Source organism: Nipponia nippon, unplaced genomic scaffold (genome assembly GCF_047370975.1).
Source record: "Nipponia nippon isolate SJK-2023a ecotype South Korea unplaced genomic scaffold, ASM4737097v1 scaffold_44, whole genome shotgun sequence".
In the NCBI taxonomy this organism is placed as follows: domain Eukaryota; kingdom Metazoa; phylum Chordata; class Aves; order Pelecaniformes; family Threskiornithidae; genus Nipponia; species Nipponia nippon.
This window is the reverse complement of record NW_028262363.1, coordinates 1,006,016-1,026,491: the sequence shown is the minus strand read 5'-3', so window position 1 is coordinate 1,026,491 and position 20,476 is coordinate 1,006,016. Positions and strand designations below refer to the sequence as shown.

Genomic DNA, 20,476 nt, shown 5'->3' with positions numbered 1-20,476 from the left:
CCCGGCCCCGCACCCCTAAAACCGCCCCCTCCCCCCGCCTGGCCCCAGCTCGGGGCCGCCGCCGCTTTGGGGCCAAACCTGCCCGAATCAGGCAAAAAGGGGGGGCGTTGGGGGGCGTTTTGGGGGTGGTTGGGGGGGTTTTGAGGTGTTTGGGGGTGATTCGGGGTGATTCGGGGCGTTTGGGGGCATTTTGGGGTGTATTTTGGGGGTGTTTTGAGGTGTTTTGGGGGTGATTCGGGGCGTTTTGGGGTGTTTGGGGGTGATTCAGGGCGTTTTGAGGTGTTTTGGGGGTGTTTGGGGGTGTTTGGGGGTGATTCGGGGCGTTTGAGGGCGTTTGGGGGTGTATTTTGGGGGTGTTTTGAGGTGCTTTGGGGGCGTTTGGGGGCGTTTTGGGGTGTGTTTTGGGGTGTTTTGGGGCGTTTTGGGGTGTATTTTGGGGGTATTTTGGGGAGATTCAGGCGTTTGGGGGCGTTTGGGGTTGTTTGGGGGGGATTCGGGGCATTTTGGGGTGTTTTGGGGGTGTCTGGGTGTGTTTGGGGGGATTCGGGGCGTTCTGAGGTGGTTTGGGGGCGTTTTGGTGTGTATTTTGGGGGTGTTTTGGGGGGATTCGGGGCGTTTTGGGGTGTTTTGGGGCTGTTTGGGGGGTGATTCTGGGTGTTTGGGGGCGTTTGGGGCTGTATTTTGGGGGTGTTTTGGGGGTGATTCGGGGTGTTTGGGGGCGTTTTGGGGGTGTTTTGGGGAGATTCGGGCGTTTGGGGGCGTTTTGGGGGTGTTGGGGGGATTCGGGGCATTTTGGGGTGTTTTGGGGGTGTTTTGGGGGTGTTTTGGGGGTGATTGGGGGCGCTTGGAGGCGTTTTGGGGTGATTCGGGGCATTTTGGGGCGTTTTAGGGGTGGTTCGAGGCGTTTGGGGGCGTTTGGGGGCGTTTTGGGGGGATTCAGGGCATTTGGGGGCGTTTTGGGGGCGTTTGGGGGTGATTCGGGGCGTTTTGGGGGTGTTTCGGGGCACTTTCGGGCGTTTTGGGGTGTATTTTGGGGTGTTCGTGGGTGATTTGGGGCGTTTGGGGGCGCTTGGGGGCGTTTTGGGGTGATTCAGGGCGTTTTGGAGCGTTTTAGGGGTGGTTCGGGGCATTTTGGGGTGTTTTTGGGGTGATTTGGGGCGTTTGGGGGTGTTTAGGGGTGATTTGAGGCGATTTGGGCACATTTGGGGAGAACGTGGGGGGTTTTGGGGTGTTTGGGAGTGTTTTGGGGTGATTCGGGGCGTTTTGAGGTAATTTGGGGGTGTTTGGGGGGGTTGGGAGGGTTGGGGGCATTTTGGGGGTGTTTTGGGGTGATTCGGGGCGTTTTGGGGCGGTTCGGGGGCGTTTTGGGTGTATTTTGGGGGTGTTTGGGGGCGTTTTGGGGTGATTCGGGGCGTTTTGAGGTAATTTGGGGGTGTTTGGGGTTTTTGAGGGGTGTTTGGGGGCGTTTTGGGGTGTTTTGAGGTAATCTGGGGGTTTGGGGGGGAACTTGGGGTGGTTGGGGGTGGTTGGGGGCGTTTGGGGGGTGTTTTGGGGTGATTCGGGGCATTTTGGGGGTGTTTGGGGGAGATTCGGGGTGTTTCAGGCTGTTTTCGGTGTATTTTGGGGGTTTTTGAGGGCGTTTTGGGGTGTTTGGGGCTGATTCGGGATATTTGGGGCACTTTGGGGGCAATTTGGGGCATTTTGGGCCATTTGAGGGGCTTGGGGGCCATTTTGGGGTGTTTTGGGCCATTTTGGGGTGTTTTGGGGCATTTGGGGGTGTTTTGGGGTCCGTTTCTAATTATTTTCGGGTTATTTTGGGGCATTTTGGGGTTATTTGGGGTTCTTTGGGGGTCGTTTGGGGCATTTTGAGGGCATTTTGGGTTTATTTGGGTTTATTTTGCGGTCACTTGGGGCATTTTGGGGGCATTTTGGGGGGATTTTGGGCTTATTTGGGCTTCTTTTGGGGGCATTTGGGGTATTTTGAGGCCATTTGGGGGATTTGGGGGGCATTTGGGGGGATTTTGGGCTTATTTGGTCTTATTTTGGGGTCATTTGGGGCAGTTTGGGGGCATTTGGGGACATTTTGGGGTCTTTTGGGGCATTTTGGGGGACATTTTGGGGTCATTTGGGGCAGTTTGGGGGCATTTGGGCACATTTTGGGGACATTTGGGGACATTTTGGGGGCATTTGGGGCAGTTTGGGGTCATTTGGGGCATTTTGGGGGCACTCGGGGCCTTTTGGGGGGCAACTGGGGGCATTTTGGGCTTATTTGGTCTTATTTTGGGGACATTTGGGGACATTTTGGGGGCATTTGGGGCAGTTTGGGGGCATTTGGGGCATTCTGGGGGCATTTGGGGGCAACTGGGGGCAACTGGGGGCATTTTGGGGTTATTTGGTCTTATTTTGGGGGCATTTGGGGCCATTTTTGGGTCATTTGGGGCCTTTTGGGGGCCATTTTGGGGCCATTGGGGGCCATTTTGGGGGCATTTGGGGCCATTTTGGGGTCATTTGGGGCCTTTTGGGGGCCATTTTGGGGGCATTCGGGGCAGTTTGGGGACATTTGGGGGCACTTGGGGGCGGCGCGGGGTTTGGGGCGTCCCCCTCGGGTTTCGGTGACGGGCTTTGGGGGCGCAGCTCCATGGGGCGGCTCTGCCGCTGCCGCTGCCGGGGCCGGGGTCAAGGTCGAGGTCAAGGTCGGGGTCACCGGCGCCGCCGCGACCCCCGGACGAAATCCCCTCCCCCACCCCAGGTAGGTCCCGTCCTTGGGTTTTTTGGGGCGGATTCGGGGTTTTTTGGGGCGGTTTGCTGACGCCTCGCCTCGCAGGCCGCCTGCCCGCCGATGACATCGCCGATGACGTCACCGCCGCTCCCAACCACCACCACTTACATCATCTGGCCCCCCCCGGCCATCGTCACCCTGGGGGGGCCCCGAGTGGCGTTGGTGGGGGGGGGCGGCGGCCCCAAACCCCAAAACCGCTGCTTTTAGCCCCGAAACGGTGGCTGAAAACCAGCCTTCGCCCCCGCCAAAACCGGGGCGCTTTGACCCAAAATAACGATTTTTCGACCCAAAATGGCCTCGCGGTCTCAAAAAACAGCCTTTGCCCCCCCCCCACCCCCCCAAACCGGCCTTTTTGAACCAAAATTACAACTTTTAGACCCAAAACGGTGTTGTCGTTGAAAATCAGAGTTTGGTCCCCCCAAAAATGGGCTTTTTTGAGCCAAAATTGCGATTTTTAGACCCAAAATGTTGCTGTTGTTGAAGATCAGAGTTTGGTCCCCCCAAAAAATGTACCTTTTTGAACCGAAATTGTGATTTTTAGACCCAAAACGGTGTTGTGCTTGAAAATCAGAGTTCAGTCCCCCCCAAAAAATGCACCTTTTTGAACCAAAATTGCGATTTTTAGACCCAAAACGGCATCGTGACCAAAAACCAGGGTTCGACCCCAAATAAAGGGCTTTTTCGATCTAAAATAGTGACTTTTGGACCCAAAATGGGGCTTTCCCCCTCCCCCCGCGAATGGATTTTGGCCCCAAAGCGGCTTTTGGCCCAAACCCAGCTTTTCTCAGCCCAAAACCGGATCCAAAAAACTTGCGGTGATGAAACCTGGCTTTGACCCAAAAATGGGGGTTTTTGAAGAAGAAAAACGGATTCCTGGCCCAAAAATGGGGAGTTTGACCCCAAAATGGGGGAGTTTAACCCCAAAATGGTGGGGTTTGACCCCAAAATTGGGGGTTTGACGCCAAAATGGAGGAGTTTGACCCCAAAAAGGGGGGGTTGACCCCAAACTGGAGGAGTTTGACCGAAAATGGTGGGGTTTGACCCAAAATGGGGGGTTTGGGCCCCAAAATGGGGGAGGTTGACCCCAAAATGGAGGAGTTTGACCCCAAAATTGAGGGTTTGACCCAAAATGGGGGATTTTGTCCCCAAAATGGGGGTGGGTGACCCCAAAATGGCGGGATTTGACCCAAAAAGGGGGATTTTGGCCCTAAAATGGAGGAGGCTGACCCCAAAATGGGGGAGTTTGACCTCAAAATGGCGGGGTTTGACCCAAAATGGGGGGGGTTGACCCAGAAATTGGGAATTTGGCCCCAAAATGGGAGTTTGACCCCAAAATGGCGGGGTTTGACCCCAAACTGGAGGAGTTTGACCCAGAAATTGGGAATTTGGCCTCAAAATGGAGGAGTTTGACCCAAAAATGGGGGTTTGACCCCAAAATGGGGGATTTTGGCCCCAAAAGGGCGGGGTTTGACCCAAAATGGTGGGGTTTGACCCAAAATGGGGGGTTTTGGCCCCAAAATGGCGGGGTTTGACACAAAATGGGGGATTTTGGCCCCAAAATGGGGGTGGGTGACCCCAAAATGGGGGAGTTTGACCTCAAAATGGAGGAGTTTGACCCAAAAATGGGGGTTTGACCCCAAAATGGGGGATTTTGGCCCCAAAATGGCGGGGATTGTCCCAAAATGGGGGGTTTTGGCCCCAAAATGGGGGTGGGTGACCCCAAAAAGAGGGGAGTTTGACCCCAAAATGGGGTGTTTGGCCCCCAAAGGGCGGGGTTTGACCCAAAATGGGGGGTTTTGGCCCCAAAATGGCGGGGTTTGACCCAAAATGGCGGGTTTTGGCCCCAAAATGGCGGGGTTTGACCCCGAAATGGCGGGGTTTGACCCCAAAATGGGGGGTTTTGGCCCCAAAGGGGGCGGGGTTTGACCCAAAATGGGGGATTTTTGACCCCAAAATGGCGGGGTTTGACACAAAATGGGGGATTTTGGCCCCAAAATGGGGGTGGGTGACCCCAAAATGGGGGAGTTTTTGACCCCAAAATGGGGGATTTTGGCCCCAAAATGGCGGGGTTTGACACAAAATGGGGGATTTTGGCCCCAAAATGGGGGTGGGTGACCCCAAAATGGGGGAGTTTGACCTCAAAATGGCAGGGTTTGACCCCAAAATGGAGGAGTTTGACCCAAAAATGGGGGTTTGACCCCAAAATGGGGGATTTTGGCCCCAAAATGGCGGGGTTTGACCCCAAAATGTGGGGTTTTGGCCCCAAAATGGCGGGGTTTGACCCAAAATGGGGGGTTTTGGCCCCAAAAGGGCGGGGTTTGACCCCCAAACGCCGAATCCCTTCTGGAGGCCCCAAATTCTTAAAAAAAAAAAAAAAAAAGGGAAAAATTCCGGAATAAAACGGATTGAAATTCGTTATTTCCGCGCCCGGAGGCCTGGGGGTGGGGGAGGGGCTGGCCGGGTGCCGGGGGGGGGGGAGGGGTTTGGGGGGGGGGGAGGGGTTTTGGGGCGGGGGGGGGGGGGGGGGGGGGGTTCAAGGTCAAAGGTCCGCGGCTGCGGGCGGGTAAGGCCGGCGGCGGCGAGGAGGTAACTGGGAGGACTGGGAGGACTGGGAAGCGGGGGGGGGTGGGGGAGGGGGTCGCAGGCGCGCGGGTGACCCCTCCCCCCCCCCTCCCCCCCCAGGGCGATGGAGGGGGTGGTGCTGCTGACCCGCATCGTCCCGGGGGGGTCCCAGCCCGGGGCCCCTCCCCCCGCCGAGGCCCGGAGCCGGCGGGCGTGGGGGGAGCCCCTCGCCCTGGGAGTAAGTGAGGAGTAACCGGGGAGTAGGCGCCCCTCCCCCACCGCGGGGGGGGAGGGGGGAGGGAGGGGGGGGGGAGTGGGGGGGGGGTGGGGGGGGAGCGGAAGGGGGGTGAGTAGGAGTAAGGGGAGAGTAGGGGGTGAGTAGGGGTGTGGGGTGAGTAGGGAGGGAGTAAGGGGGGAGTACGGGGTGAGGGGGGGGGGTGAGTAGGAGTAGGGGGTGAGGAGGGGTGTGGGGTGAGTAGGGAGGGAGTAAGGGGGGAGTAGGGGGTGAGTAGGGAAGGAGTAGGGGGTGAGGAGGGGGTGAGTAGGGGTGTGGGGTGAGTAGGGGGTGAGTAGGGGAGGAGTAGGGGGTCAGTAGGGGTGTGGGGTGAGTAGGGGAGGAGGAGGGGGTGAGTAGGGGGTGAGGAGGGGGGTGAGTAGGGGAGGCGTAAGGGGGAGTAGGGGGTGAGTAGGGGAGGAGGAGGGGGTGAGTAGGGGGTGAGGAGGGGTGTGGGGTGAGTAGGGGAGGCGTAAGGGGGGAGTAGGGGGTGAGTAGGGGAGGAGGAGGGGGTGAGTAGGGGAGGAGGAGGGGGTGAGTAGGGGGTGAGGAGGGGTGTGGGGTGAGTAGGGGAGGAGTAAGGGGGAGTAGGGCATGAGTAGGGGTGTGGGGGGAGTAGGGGGGAGTAAGGGGGGAGTAGGGGGTGAGTAGGGGAGGAGTAGGGGGTGAGGAGGGGGTGAGGAGGGGTGTGGGGTGAGTAGGGAGGGAGTAAGGGGGGAGTAGGGGGTGGGGGGGGTGAGTAGGAGTGAGGGGTGAGGAGGGGTGTGGGGTGAGTAGGGGGTGAGTAGGGGAGGAGTAGGGGGTCAGTAGGGGGAGTAAAGGGGGAGTAGGGGAGGAATAGGGGAGTAGTAAGGGAGGAGTAAGGGGAGAGTAGGGGAGGAGTAGGGGGAGTAGGGGAGGAGTAGGGGGAGTAAGGAGGGAGTAAGAGGGAGTATGGGAGTAGTAAGTGAGGAGTAAGGGGAGAGTAGGGGGGAGTAGGGGAGAAGTAAGGGGGAGTAGGGCGGGAGTAAGAGGGGGAGTGGGGAAGGAGTAGGAGGGGAGTAAGGGGGCACTAATGGGGGAGTAAGGGGGGGAGTAGCGGAGTAGTAAGGGAGGTGTAGAGGGAGTAGGGGGAGTAAGGGGGGAATAAGTGGGGAGAAGGGGAGGAGTAGGGGGGAGTAGAGGGGAGTAGGGGAGAAGTAAGGGGGAGTAAGGGGGTGAGTGGGGGGAGTAAGAGGGTAATAAGAGGGGAGTAGGGGAGGAGTAGGGGAGGAGTAAGGGGGAGTAAGGGGGGAGTAGGGGGAGAGTAGGGGAGGAGTAAAGGGGAGTAAGGGGGGAGTAAGGGAGTGAGTGGGGAGGGAGTAGGAGGGGAGCAAGCGGGGAGTAGGGGAGGAGTAGGGGAGGAGTAAGGGGGAAGAAGAGGAGGAGTAGGGGGGGAGTAGGGGGAGTAGGGGGAGTAAGGGGGAAGAAGAGGAGGAGTAGGGGAGGAGTAAGGGGGAGAAGGGGAGGAGTAAGGGGAGTAGGGGGAGAAGGGGAGGAGTAGGGGGAGTAGGGGGGAGTAAGGGGGAAGTAGAGGAGGAGTAGGGGAGGAGTAGGGGGAGTAGAGGAGGAGTAAGGGGGGAATAAGGGGGAGAAGGGGAGGAGTAAGGGAGGAGTAGGGGGGGAGTAAGGGGGCACTAATGGGGGAGTAGGGGAGGAGTAAAGGGGGAGTAAGGGAGGAGTAGGGGGGAGTAAGTGGGGAGTGGGGAGGGAGTAGGGGGGGAGTAGGGGAGGAGTAAGGGGGGAGTAGGGGGATGGGGGGAGGGGCGTTGCTCGGCCCCGCCCCGACGCGGCCCCGCCCCCAGGTGACGCAGGCGCTGCTGGGGGCGCTGCAGGTGGCGCTGGGCGGGGCCCTGCTGCTGGCGCTGGGGGAGCCGCTGGGGGCCCAGCTCGGGGCCCCCCTGGGCGCCGGCGCCATGGTGAGGGGGGAGGGGCGCTTGGGGGGCGGGGGGTTATGGGGCGGGGGGTTATGGGGCGGGTATGGGGCGGGTATGGGGCGGGGGGTGGTTATGGGGCGGGGGGTTATGGGGCAGGGGGGTGGTTATGGGGCAGGGGGTGGTTATGGGGCGGGGGGGTTATGGGGCAGGGGGGTTATGGGGCAGGGGGGTGGTTATGGGGCAGGTATGGGGCAGGGGTGGTTATGGGGCAGGGGGGTTATGGGGCAGGGGGGTGGTTATGGGGCAGGGGGTTATGGGGCAGGGGGGTTATGGGGCAGGGGGGTGGTTATGGGGCAGGGGGGTTATGGGGCAGGTATGGGGCAGGGGGTGGTTGTGGGGCAGGGGGGTTATGGGGCAGTTACGGGGCAGGGGTGGTTATGGGGCAGGGGGTTATGGGGCAGGGGGGTTATGGGGCAGGGGGGTGGTTATGGGGCAGGGGTGGTTATGGGGCAGGGGGTTATGGGGCAGGGGGTGGTTATGGGGCAGGGGTGGTTATGGGGCAGGGGGTTATGGGGCGGGGGGTGGTTATGGGGCGGGGGGTTATGGGGCAGGGGGGTGGTTATGGGGCAGGTATGGGGCAGGGGGTTATGGGGCAGGGGGGTGGTTATGGGGCAGGGGGGTTATGGGGCAGGTATGGGGCAGGGGGTGGTTGTGGGGCAGGGGGGTTATGGGGCAGTTACGGGGCAGGGGTGGTTATGGGGCAGGGGGTTATGGGGCAGGGGGGTTATGGGGCAGGGGGGTGGTTATGGGGCAGGGGGTTATGGGGCAGGGGGGTTATGGGGCAGGGGGGTGGTTATGGGGCAGGGGTGGTTATGGGGCAGGGGGTTATGGGGCAGGGGGTGGTTATGGGGCAGGGGGGTGGTTACGGGGCGGGGGGTTATGGGGCAGGGGGTGGTTATGGGGCAGGGGGTTATGGGGCAGGGGTTATGGGGCAGTTATGGGGCAGGGGGTGGTTGTGGGGCAGGGGGTTATGGGGCAGGGGGTGGTTATGGGGCGGGGGGTTATGGGGCAGTTACGGGGCAGGGGGTGGTTATGGGGCGGGGGGTTGTGGGGCAGGGGTTATGGTGCGGGGTTATGGTGCGGGGGGTTATGGGGCGGGGGGTTATGGGGCGGGGGTATGGGGCGGGGGTATGGGGCGGGGTTATGGGGCGGGGGTATGGGGCGGGGTTATGGGGCGGGGGGTTATGGGGCGGGGTTATGGGGCGGGGTTATGGGGCGGGGTTATGGGGCAGCCGGTGACCGCAGCCCCCCAGCTGATGGTGTCGGGGGCCGTGCTGGTGGCGGTGGCGCAGAGCCCCTCGGTGGGGCGGGTGAGCGGCGGGGGCGGGGCCGGGGGGGCGGGGGGTGACGTGGGGGTGACGTGCGGGGGGTGGCATGGGGTGACGGGGGTGACAAAGGGTGACCTGGGGGGTTGACACGGGGTGACGTGGGGGTGACATTGGGTGACACAGGGTGACAGGGGGGTGATGTGGGGTGACATTGGGTGACATTGGGGGGGACACGGGGTGACGGGGGTGACAAAGGGTGACATGGGAATGACAAGGGGGTGACACGGGGGTGACACGGGGTGATGTGGGGTGACACTGAGGTGATGTGGGGTGACATTGGGTGACACGGGGGGGTGACACGGGGTGACATGGGGTGACGTGGGGGTGACACGGGGGTGACGTGGGGGTGCCACTGGGTGACGGGGGTGACGCAGGGTGACACGTGGGGTGACGCAGGGTGACGGGGTGACACGGAGGGGAGATGTGGGGTGATGGGGGTGACGTGGGGTGACATTGGGTGACACATGGGGCGATGGGGTGACATGGAGGGGTGATGTGGGGTTGACATTGGGGGTGACGCGGGGTGATGTGGGGTGACACGGGGTGACATGGAGGGGAGATGTGGGGTGATGTGGGGTGACAGGGGGGTGACACAGGGTGACGCGGGGTGACATTGGGGGTGACGTGGGGTGGTGTGGGGTGACGCGGGGTGACACTGGGGGTGACACTGGGTGACACTGGGGGTGACACGTGGGGTGACGTGGGGTGGTGTGGGGTGACACGGGGTGGTGTGGGGTGACACTGGGTGACACTGGGTGACACTGGGGGTGACACGTGGGGTGACGTGGGGTGGTGTGGGGTGGGGTGACGCGGGGTGACACTGGGGGTGACACGGGGTGACGTGGGGTGGTGTGGGGTGATGTGGGGTGACACGGGGTGACGTGCGGGGTGGTGTGGGGTGACGCGGGGTGACACTGGGTGACGCGGCGGCGCAGGCGCGGGCGGGGCTGGCGCTGGGGGTGCTGGGCGCCATCTTCTCCTTCCTGGAGCTGGCGCTGCAGGGGCTGCTCCTGCCCCACGGCTGCCCCACATGTCACCGCATGGGGCCGGCCGCCGAGGTACGGGGGCTATGGGGCAGCTATGGGGGCTATGGGGCAGCTATGGGGCTGGGGGGCTATGGGGGCTAGGGGGCAGCTATGGGGGCTATGGGGCAGCTATGGGGCTGGGGGCTGGGGGGGCTATGGGGCAGCTATGGGGGCTATGGGGCAGCTATGGGGCTGGTGGGCTGTGGGGGCTATGGGGCAGCTATGGGGGCTATGGGGCAGCTATGGGGCTGGGAGGGGCCTATGGGGCAGCTATGGGGGGCTATGGGGCGCTACGGGAGCTATGGGGCTGGGAGGGGCCTATGGGGCACTATGGGGGCTATGGGGGCTATGGGGCGGGGGCGGCTATGGGGGGTATGGGGCAGCTATGGGGCTGGGGGGCTGGGGGGGCTATGGGGCAGCTATGGGGCAGCTATGGGGCTGGGAGGGGCCTATGGGGCAGCTATGGGGCTGGGGGGCTATGGGGGCTATGGGGGAGCTATGGGGGGCATGGGGGAGGTTTGGGGCTGGGGGGCTATGGGGGCTATGGGGCAGCTGGGGGGCGGGGGGGCTGGGGGGGCTATGGGGCAGCTATGGGGGCTATGGGGCAGCTATGGGGCTGGTGGGCTGTGGGGGCTATGGGGCAGCTATGGGGCAGCTATGGGGCTGGGAGGGGCCTATGGGGCAGCTATGGGGGGCTATGGGGCGCTACGGGAGCTATGGGGCTGGGAGGGGCCTATGGGGCACTATGGGGGTTATGGGGGGTATGGGGCGGGGGGGGGTTTGGTGGGTATGGGGCAGCTATGGGGCTGGGGGGCTGGGGGGGGCTATGGGGCTGGGAGGGGCCTATGGGGCGCTATGGGGCAGCCATGGGGCAGGGAGGGGCCTACGGGGCAGCTATGGGGGGCTAGGGGGCGCTAGGGGAGCTATGGGGCGGGGAGGGGCCTATGGGGCACTATGGGGGCTAGGGGGGCTATGGGGCGGGGGCGGCTATGGGGGCTATGGGGCAGCTATGGGGCTGGGGGGCTATGGGGGCTATGGGGCAGCTATGGGGCTGGGGGCTGGGGGGGCTATGGGGCAGCTATGGGGGCTATGGGGCAGCTATGGGGCTGGTGGGCTGTGGGGGCTATGGGGCAGCTATGGGGGCTATGGGGCAGCTATGGGGCTGGTGGGCTGTGGGGGCTATGGGGCAGCTATGGGGCAGCTATGGGGCTGGGAGGGGCCTATGGGGCAGCTATGGGGCTGGGGGGCTATGGGGGCTATGGGGCAGCTATGGGGCTGGGGGCTGGGGGCAGCTATGGGGCTGGGAGGGGCCTATGGGGCGCTATGGGGCAGCCATGGGGCAGGGAGGGGCTATGGGGCGCTATGGGGGGGCTGTGGGTGGGTCGGCCCCGCCCCCTCCCACCCCACCCCACCCCCTCCCCTCGCCGCCCCTCCCCCCGCAGGGGGCGGTGCTGGGGGCGCAGGCGCTCCTGATGACGTCAGCGGCGGCGGGGGCGGCGCTGTCGGTGACGGGGGCGGTGGCGGCCGCCAGGGGCGGGGCGGCGCGCGGCGGGGCGGTGAGTGGGGGCGGGGCCTCGGGGAGGGGCGGGGCGGGGGCGCTACGTCACCGCGCTGACCACGCCCCCTCCCCCTCCCCCAGCCCATCGTCATCTACCAGACGGCCCTGCCCGCCGCCGGGGCGGTGCCGGGAGAGGCCACGCCCCCTCAATAAAGGACACGCCCCTCGGTGACGTCACAGCCGTTTAATGGCTGCGGGAGGGGGGCGGGGCTTCGGGGCGTGGCCCCGCCCCCGTCCAATCCGGCTCAGGGCTGGGCGATGTCGTAGGCGCTGGATGGGGAGGGGAGAGAAGGGTCACGTGAGGGGGGGCGGGGTCACGTGAGGGGGCGGGATCACGTGAGGGGGCGGGGTCACGTGGGGGCCCTCACTTCCTCCTCTTCCGGCGGCGGCAGCGCGGGGCCTCCCCGAATTTTCCACCTGGGGGGGGGAGGGGAGCGGTGGGGGCGGGGCCTGGGCCCGGGGGGCGGGGCCGGGGAGGGGCGGGGCCGGGTGACGTCACTCACAGGCGATGACGGCGATGCCGGTGACGAAGAGCGCGGCCGCTGCCACCAGGCCCCAGCGCCGCAGGGAGGGGTAGTCTGGGGGCGGGGCCGGGGGCGGGGTCAGCGGGGCGGGGTCAGAGAGGGGGGGGGCCCGGGGGCGGGGTGTGAGAGGGGGCGGGGGCACGGGGATGGTGTCAGAGGGGTGGGGGCGCGAGGGGCGGGGCCACGAGGGGGCGGGGCTCTTTGAAGGGGCGGGGCCGCGGGGGGAAGGGACCAGAGGGGGCAGGGTCAGAGAGGGGCGTGGCCACGAGGGGGCGGGGCTTGGTGACAGGGCGGGGCCGCGGGGCGGGGCTTGGGGTGGGCGTGGTTTGGGGGTGGGGCGTGGTTGGGAGGGGGCAGTGCCTCGGGGCAGTAAAGGTGGGGGCGGGGCTTGGGGAGGGGGCGTGGCCAGCGATGCGTGGGCGGGGTTTGTAGAAGGGGCGGGGCCGCGACGAGCGGGCGACGGGGGCGGGGCTCGCGGGAGGGGCGGGGTCGTGGGTGGGGCTTAAGGGGCGGGGCTTGGGTAAGGGCGGGCTTAAGGGGCGGGGCTTGTCGGGGGGGCGTGGCTGACCGTAGTAGAACTGGTCCTCCTGTTTCCCATCATTCCCTGCGGGGGGGGGGGAGGGGGGGGAGAAGGGGGCGGGGTCGCCCGTCACGGCCCGGGGGCGGGGCCTGTTGGAGCCCCGCCCCGCGTGGCCCCGCCCCCGCCTGCGGGGTGGGGGCGGGGTCACTCACCGGGGGCATGGGGGGACACAGCTCCCAGTATGGACCAGTACAGACCAGTTCAGACCAGTACAGACCAGTGCTTCCAGTATACACCAGTATAGACCAGTACAGACCAGTATACACCAGTACAGACCAGTATAGGTCCTTACAGTCCAGTACAGACTGGTGCTCCCAGTATACACCGGTATAGACCAGTACAGACCAGTATAGGTCCTTACAGTCCAGTACAGACCAGTGCTCCCAGTATACACCAGTATAGGCCAGTACAGACCAGTATAGGTCCTTACAGTCCAGTACAGACCAGTGCTCCCAGTATACACCAGTACAGACAGGTATAGACCAGTATAGGCTGGTACAGACCAGCGCTCCCAGTACAGAGCAGTATAGGCTGGTACAGACCAGTGCTCCCAGTACAGACCAGTATAGGCTGGTACAGACCAGTACAGACCAGTGTAGACCAGTATAGGCCAGTACAGACCAATGCTCCCAGTACAGAGCAGTATAGGCTGGTACAGACCAGTGCTCCCAGTAGAGACCAGTGTGCACCAGTATAGGCCAGAACAGACCAGTACAGAACAGTACAGACCCGTATAGGCCAGTACAGACCAGTGCTCCCAGTACGGACCAGTACAGACCGATACAGACCACTCCTCCCAGTATAAACCAGTACAAACCAGTCCCCCCACCTCCTCACCTGGGCCGGAGGCGCCTGTGGGCGGCGGCGAGGCCGGCCCCCCCCTGCCCGTCCCTATGGGGGCTATAGGGGACGCGGGGGTGGGGGCGGTGCCTCCGCCGGGGGGCGGCGGGGTCAAGGTCGAGGTCAAGGTCGAGGTCAAGGTCGAGGCCGAGGCCGAGGTCAAGGTCAGGAGCCAAAGGGGCAGCAGGAGCTGGGGCTATAGGGGACACGGGGCCATAGGGGACACGGGGCTATAGGGGACACGGGGCTATAGGGGACCCAGGGCTATAGGGGACCTGGGGCTGGGGCTATAGGGGACCCAGGGCTATGGGGGACCCGGAGCTATAGGGGACCCAGGAATCCGGAGCTATAGGGGACCTGGTGCTGGGGCTATAGGGGACACAGGAACCCAGGGCTATAGGGGACCCGGGGCTGGGGCTATAGGGAACCCAGGGCTATAGGGGACCCGGGGCTATAGGGGACCCAGGGCTATAGGGGACACAGGGCCATAGGGGACCCAGGGCTATAGGGGACCCGGGGCTATAGGAGGCCTGGTGCTGGGGCTATAGGGGACCCGGGGCTATAGGGGACCCGGGGCTGGGGCTATAGGGGACCCAGGGCTATGGGGGACCCGGAGCTATAGGGGACCCAGGAATCCGGAGCTATAGGGGACCTGGTGCTGGGGCTATAGGGGACACAGGAACCCAGGGCTATAGGGGACCCGGGGCTGGGGCTATAGGGAACCCAGGGCTATAGGGGACCCGGGGCTATAGGGGACCCAGGGCTATAGGGGACACAGGGCCATAGGGGACCCAGGGCTATAGGGGACCCGGGGCTATAGGAGGCCTGGTGCTGGGGCTATAGGGGACCCGGGGCTATAGGGGACACAGGGCTCGGGCTATAGGGGACCCAGGGCTATAGGGGACCCAGGGCTATAGGGGACACGGGGCCATAGGGGACACAGGGCTATAGGAGACCTGGTGCTGGGGCTATAGGGGACCCGGGGCTATAGGGGACACGGGGCTGGGGCTATAGGGGACCCAGGGCTATAGGGGACCTGGTGCTGGGGCTATAGGGGACCCGGGGCTATAGGGGACCCAGGAATCTGGAGCTATAGGGGACCCAGGGGTCTGGGGCTATAGGGGACACGGCTATAGGGGACACAGGGCTGGGGCTATAGGGGACCCAGGGCTATAGGGGACCCAGGAATCTGGACCTATAGGGGACCCAGAGGTCTGGAGCTATAGGGGACCCAGGCATCCAGGGCTGTAGGGGACCAAGGTATCCAGGGCTATAGGGGATGCAGGGGTCCGGGCTATAGGGGACCCAGGCGTTCGGGGGGGACCCAGGCATCTGGCCCTATAGGGGCCGCAGGGGTGCGGGAGGGGGGGGTCCCAGGCTCCCAGGGCTATAGGGGCCCCGGGCGTGGGGTCTATAGGGGCCCCGGGCATCGGCGCCTATAACGGGACGCTGGCTTCCGGGAGAGGCCCCTGGTGCCTATAGCGGCCCCGGGGCTATAGGGCAAGGCGGGGGGGGGGGGGGGGGAGTCGGGGCGTGGGGGGCGCGGGCGTGCGGGGCTATGGGGGGTAGGGGGGCTATGGGGGCTATAGGGGCCATAGGGGCCGGGCGTGGCGCTTACCCTCATGGCGCTGGCGGGGGAAGGGCGCGGGGGGGCCCCAAAATGGCTCCACCCCGCAGGAAATCCTGAAGGCGCCGCGGGCGGGGCCCTATAGGGGCTGGGGGGGCCTATAGGGGATGTGCGTGGGGCCCTATAGCCCCGGGGCCCTATAGGGGCTGAGGGGGCCTATAGGGGATGTGCGTGGGGCCCTATAGCCCCAGGGCCCTATAGGTGCTGTGTGGGGCCTATAGGGGCTGTGCGTGGGGCCCTATAGCCCCGGGGCCCTATAGGGGCTGGGGGGGGCCTATAGGGGATGTGCGTGGGGCCCTATAGCCCCGGGGCCCTATAGGTGCTGTGTGGGGCCTATAGGGGATGTGCGTGGGGCCCTATAGCCCCGGGACCCTATAGGTGCTGTGTGGGGCCTATAGGGGCTGTGCGTGGGGCCCTATAGCCCCGGGGCCCTATAGGGGCTGGGGGGGGCCTATAGGGTCTGTGCGTGGGGCCCTATAGCCCCGGGGCCCTATAGGGGCTGGGGGGGGCCTATAGGGGCTGTGCGTGGGGCCCTATAGCCCCGGGGCCCTATAGGGGCTGGGGGGGGCCTATAGGGGATGTGCGTGGGGCCCTATAGGGGCTGGGGGGGCCTATAGGGGATGTGCGTGGGGCCCTATAGCCCCGGGGCCCTATAGGGGCTGGGGGGGACCTATAGGGTCTGTGCGTGGGGCCCTATAGCCCCGGGGCCCTATAGGGGCTGGGGGGCCCTATAGGGGCTGTGTGGGGCCTATAGGGGCTGTGCGTGGGGCCCTATAGCCCCAGGGCCCTATAGGGGCTGGGGGGGACCTATAGGGGATGTGCGTGGGGCCCTATAGCCCCGCGGCCCTATAGGGGCTGTGTGGGGCCTATAGGGGATGTGCGTGGGGCCCTATAGCCCCGGGGCCCTATAGGGGCTGTGTGGGGCCTATAGGGGATGTGCGTGGGGCCCTATAGCCCCGGGGCCCTATAGGGGCTGGGGGGGGCCTATAGGGTCTGTGCATGGGGCCCTATAGCCCCGCGGCCCTATAGGGGCTGGGGGGGGGGCCTATAGGGGCTGTGCGTGGGGCCCTATAGCCCCGGGGCCCTATAGGTGCTGTGTGGGGCCTATAGGGGCTGTGCAGGGGCCTATAGGGGCTCTGCATGGGGCCCTATAGCCCTGGATGCCTGGGGCCCTATGGGGACTGTGTATGGGGCCCTATAGCACCAGATGCCTGGGCCCCTATAGGGCCATACGCCTTGGCCCCTATAGCCCCCGATGCATGGGGCCCCTATAGGACCAATGCCTGGAATCCTATAGCCCCGAGTCCCTGGCCCCCCTATAGGGTTGGAAGCTGGGCCCCTATAGCCCCGGGTCCCTGGGCCCTTATAGGGCTGGACGCCTGGGCCCCTATAGCCCTGCACGCATGGGGCCCTATAGGGCTGGACGCCTGGGGCCCTTATAGCCCCAGCTGCGTGGGGCCCTGTAGCTCCCATTGCCCCTATAGCCCCATAGGCTGGCATCTCCTATAGCCCTGGTCCCCTATAGCCCCTATGGCCCCTATGGCCCTTATAGCCCCTATGGCCCCCATGGCTCCTATGGCCCCCATGGCTCCTATGGCTCCTATAGCCCCTATGGCCCCCATGGCCCCTATAGCCCCCATGGCCCCCATAGCTCCTATGGCCCCCATGGCCCCCATGGCCCCTATAGCCCCTATGGCTCCTATGGCCCCCATGGCCCCCATGGCCCCTATGGCCCCTATAGCCCCTATGGCCCCCATGGCCCCTATAGCCCCCATGGCCCCCATAGCTCCTATGGCCCCCATGGCCCCCATGGCCCCTATAGCCCCTATGGCTCCTATGGCCCCTATATCCCCTATAGCTCCTATGGCCCCCATGGCCCCCATGGCCCCCATAGCTCCTATGGCCCCCATGGCCCCTATAGCCCCCATAGTTCCTATAGCCCCCATGGCCCCCATGGCCCCTATAGCCCCTATAGCTCCTATGGCCCCCATGGCCCCTATGGCTCCATGGCCCCCATGGCCCCCATAGCCCCCATGGCCCCTATGGCTCCTATAGCCCCCATGGCTCCTATAACCCCCATAGCTCCTATAGCCCCCATGGCCCCCATAACTCCTATAGCCCCTATGGCCCCCATGGCCCCTATAGCCCCCATAGCTCCTATAGACCCTATAGCCCCTATAGCTCCCATGGCCCCTATAGCCCCTATAGCCCCTATGGCCCCCATGGCTCCTATAGCTCCTATGGTGTCTATAGCCCCCATGGCCCCCGTGGCCCCGCCCCTCCCGGAAGCCCCGCCCCCCCAACAGCGCCCCCCAGCGGCGGGTACGAAACAGCTCCTTTATTTCCGTGGGCGGGGGGGGGGCGGGGGGGGCGGGGGGGAACCCCCAAACCCGGGTGGGGGGGGCCCCTGAAACCTCCCCTCCCCCCCCCCCAGGGACCCCTCCCCCCCAGGCCCCGCCCACTTCAGGGCCCCTCCCGCCCCCCCCCGTTTTATTTTTTGGGGGTGCCCCAATTTTGGGGGTTCTTTAATTGGGGGGGGGCGATTTTTTGGGGGGGCCCAAATTTGGGGGGCTCCCCCCATCTCCCTCGTTTTGGGGGGTCCCCAAGTTTGGGGGGTCCCTGATTTTTGGGGGGGTCCCCGATTTTAAGGGGGGTCCCCATTTTTGGGGGGTTCCCCCCTTTTTTTGGGGGGGGGCCCGTTGCTCTTCAGGTTCCTTAAGGGGGGGGGTCCCCCCATTTTGGGGGGGTCCTTGGCTCCGTGGGGGGAGGGGGGACCCCGAAATTTGCCCCCCTCCCCCTTTTCTTCAGCTCGGGGGGGGGGGGGGGGGGGCGGCGGGGGGAGGGGCTGCATGCAGCGGAGGGGGCGTGGCTCTCGGCGAAGGGGGCGGGGCTACGCTGTGGCCGCGGGGGCTGCTGGGAAAGAGGGGGGGGGTCAAAGGGGGGGCAGGGGAGCCCCCCAAAACCCCAAATCCCCCCCCCCCGCACCCCCAAAATCCCCCCTGCCCCCCAAATCCTCCCCCAACCCCCCCGCACCCCAAAAGCCCCCCAGAGCCCCCCAATCCCCCCCCCGCACCCCAAAATTCCCCCCCCCCAGGGACCCCCCACCCCCCCCGTACCCCCAAATCCCCCCCCCAGCCCCCCAATACCCCCATCCCCCCCAGGGCCCCCCCCCCCCCCCCAACTCACTGGGGGTCTTGGGCGGCTGCCGGGGGTCCGGGGGCTGCGGGGGGGGGGGATCAGGGGGGGTCCCCAAATTTGGGGAGGGTCCCCAATATGGGGGGGGTCCCCCCAATTTCGGGGGGTCCTGGGGGGGTCCCATGGGTGGGGGGACCCCAATATTGGGGTGCTGGGGGGTGTCCCCAATTTCGGGGGGTCCTGGGGGGTCCCATGGGTGGGGGGTCCCCAATATGGGGGGGTCCCCAATATGGGGGGGTCCCCAATTTCGGGGGGGGTCACAGGGTTTTGGGGGGTCCTGGGGGGGGACCCATGGGTGGGGGGACCCCAATATTGGGGTGCTGGGGGGGGTGTCCCCAATATGGAGGGGCCATGGGGGGGTCTGGGGGCGTCCCATGGGTGGGGGGACCCCAATATTGGGGTGCTGGGGGGGGGTCCCCAATTTCGGGGGGTCCTGGGGGGTCCCATGGGTGGGGGGGTCCCCAATATGGGGGGGGTCCCCAATATGGGGGGTCCCCAATTTCGGGGGGTCACAGGGTTTTGGGGGGTCCTGGGGGGACCCATGGGTGGGGGGACCCCAATATTGGGGTGCTGGGGGGGGTGTCCCCAATATGGAGGGGCCATGGGGGGGTCTGGGGGCGTCCCATGGGTGGGGGGACCCCAATATTGGGGTGCTGGGGGGGGGGTCCCCAATTTCGGGGGGTCCTGGGGGGTCCCATGGGTGGGGGGTCCCCAATATGGGGGGGGGTGTCCCCAATATGGGGGGTCCTGGGGGGTCCCATGGGTGGGGGGGGGTCCCCAATATGGGGGGGTCCCCAATTTCGGGGGGTCTTGGAGGGGTCCCATGGGTGGGGAGACCCCAATATTGGGGTGCTGGGGGGGTCCACAATATGGAGGGGCCATGGGGGGGTCTGGGGGCGTCCCATGGGTGGGGGGACCCCAATATTGGGGTGCTGGGGGGGGGTCCCCAATTTCGGGGGGTCCTGGGGGGGTCCCATGGGTGGGGGGGGTCCCCAATATGGGGGGGGGTGTCCCCAATATGGGGGGTCCTGGGGGGTCCCATGGGTGGGGGGGGGTCCCCAATATGGGGGGTCCCCAATTTCGGGGGGTCTTGGAGGGGTTCCATGGGTGGGGGGACCCCAATATTGGGGTGCTGGGGGGGGTCCCCAATATGGACTGGCCATGGGGGGGTCTGGGGGCGTCCCATGGGTGGGGGGACCCCAATATTGGGGTGCTGGGGGGGGTCCCCAATTTCGGGGGGTCCTGGGGGGTCCCATGGGTGGGGGGTCCCCAATATGGGGGGGGTCCCCAATATGGGGGGTCCCCAATTTCGGGGGGGGTCACAGGGTTTTGGGGGGTCCTGGGGGGGGACCCATGGGTGGGGGGACCCCAATATTGGGGTGCTGGGGGGGGGTGTCCCCAATATGGAGGGGCCATGGGGGGGTCTGGGGGCGTCCCATGGGTGGGGGGACCCCAATATTGGGGTGCTGGGGGGGGTCCCCAATTTCGGGGGGTCCTGGGGGGTCCCATGGGTGGGGGGGTCCCCAATATGGGGGAGGTGTCCCCAATATGGGGGGTCCTGGGGGGTCCCATGGGTGGGGGGGGGTCCCCAATATGGGGGGTCCCCAATTTCGGGGGGTCTTGGAGGGGTTCCATGGGTGGGGGGACCCCAATATTGGGGTGCTGGGGGGGTCCCCAATATGGACTGGCCATGGGGGGGTCTGGGGGCGTCCCATGGGTGGGGGGACCCCAATATTGGGGTGCTGGGGGGGTCCCCAATTTTGGGGGGGGGGGGGTCTCACCTGGGCTCCGCCTTTTTGCACTTGAACTTCTTACCTGGGGGGGGGGGAGGGGAGAAAATGGGGGGGACCCCAAAATCGGGGGGATCCCCCCAAGTTGGGGTCGGGGGGAGTGGAGGGGGATTTTGGGGGGCAAAAGGGGGGATTTTGGGGTCCCTTGGGGGGATTTTGGGGGTCCCAGGGGGGATTTTGGGGTGCAAAAGGGGACTTTGGGGGGGTCCCGGCTGGATTTTGGGGTCCCAGGGGGATTTGGGGGGTCCCAGGGGGTTTTTTGGGGTCCCAGGGGGATTTTGGGGGCGCAAGAAGGGGATTTGGGGGGGCCCAGAGGGAATTTAGGGGTCCCCGGGTGAATTTTGGGGTCCCTTGGGGGGATTTTGGGGGGTCCCTGGGGGGATTTGGGGTGCCAAGGAAGGATTTAGTGGTCCCAGGGGGGATTTTGGGGTGCCAGGGG

General features: G+C 65.3%; 3 protein-coding genes across 3 annotated transcripts; 1 reads left to right on the top strand and 2 right to left on the bottom strand.

Annotated features, from left to right (window-relative positions):
* Positions 1–5,338: 5,338 nt before the first annotated feature.
* LOC148052798 (uncharacterized) lies at positions 5,339–11,653 on the top strand. The gene is made up of 7 exons (XM_087778570.1): positions 5,339–5,365; positions 5,462–5,579; positions 7,439–7,552; positions 8,824–8,880; positions 9,834–9,956; positions 11,366–11,479; positions 11,563–11,653. The coding sequence occupies exons 2-7, from the start codon at positions 5,466–5,468 to the stop codon at positions 11,632–11,634; spliced, it is 594 nt and encodes a 197-aa protein (XP_087634696.1). The 5' UTR covers positions 5,339–5,365; positions 5,462–5,465; the 3' UTR covers positions 11,635–11,653.
* LOC148052796 (uncharacterized) lies at positions 11,651–15,111 on the bottom strand. The gene is made up of 6 exons (XM_087778571.1): positions 15,044–15,111; positions 13,423–13,621; positions 12,574–12,609; positions 11,985–12,059; positions 11,850–11,898; positions 11,651–11,751 (listed from the first exon to the last, which is right to left on the bottom strand). The coding sequence occupies exons 1-6, from the start codon at positions 15,047–15,049 to the stop codon at positions 11,727–11,729; spliced, it is 390 nt and encodes a 129-aa protein (XP_087634697.1). The 5' UTR covers positions 15,050–15,111; the 3' UTR covers positions 11,651–11,726.
* On the bottom strand, positions 12,645–13,412 carry LOC148052797 (uncharacterized; the record flags this gene model as incomplete). Its single annotated transcript, XM_087778515.1, has 1 exon — positions 12,645–13,412. A coding segment is annotated over one exon (768 nt), but the record flags the coding sequence as incomplete, so codon positions are not given.
* Positions 15,112–20,476: the final 5,365 nt, after the last annotated feature.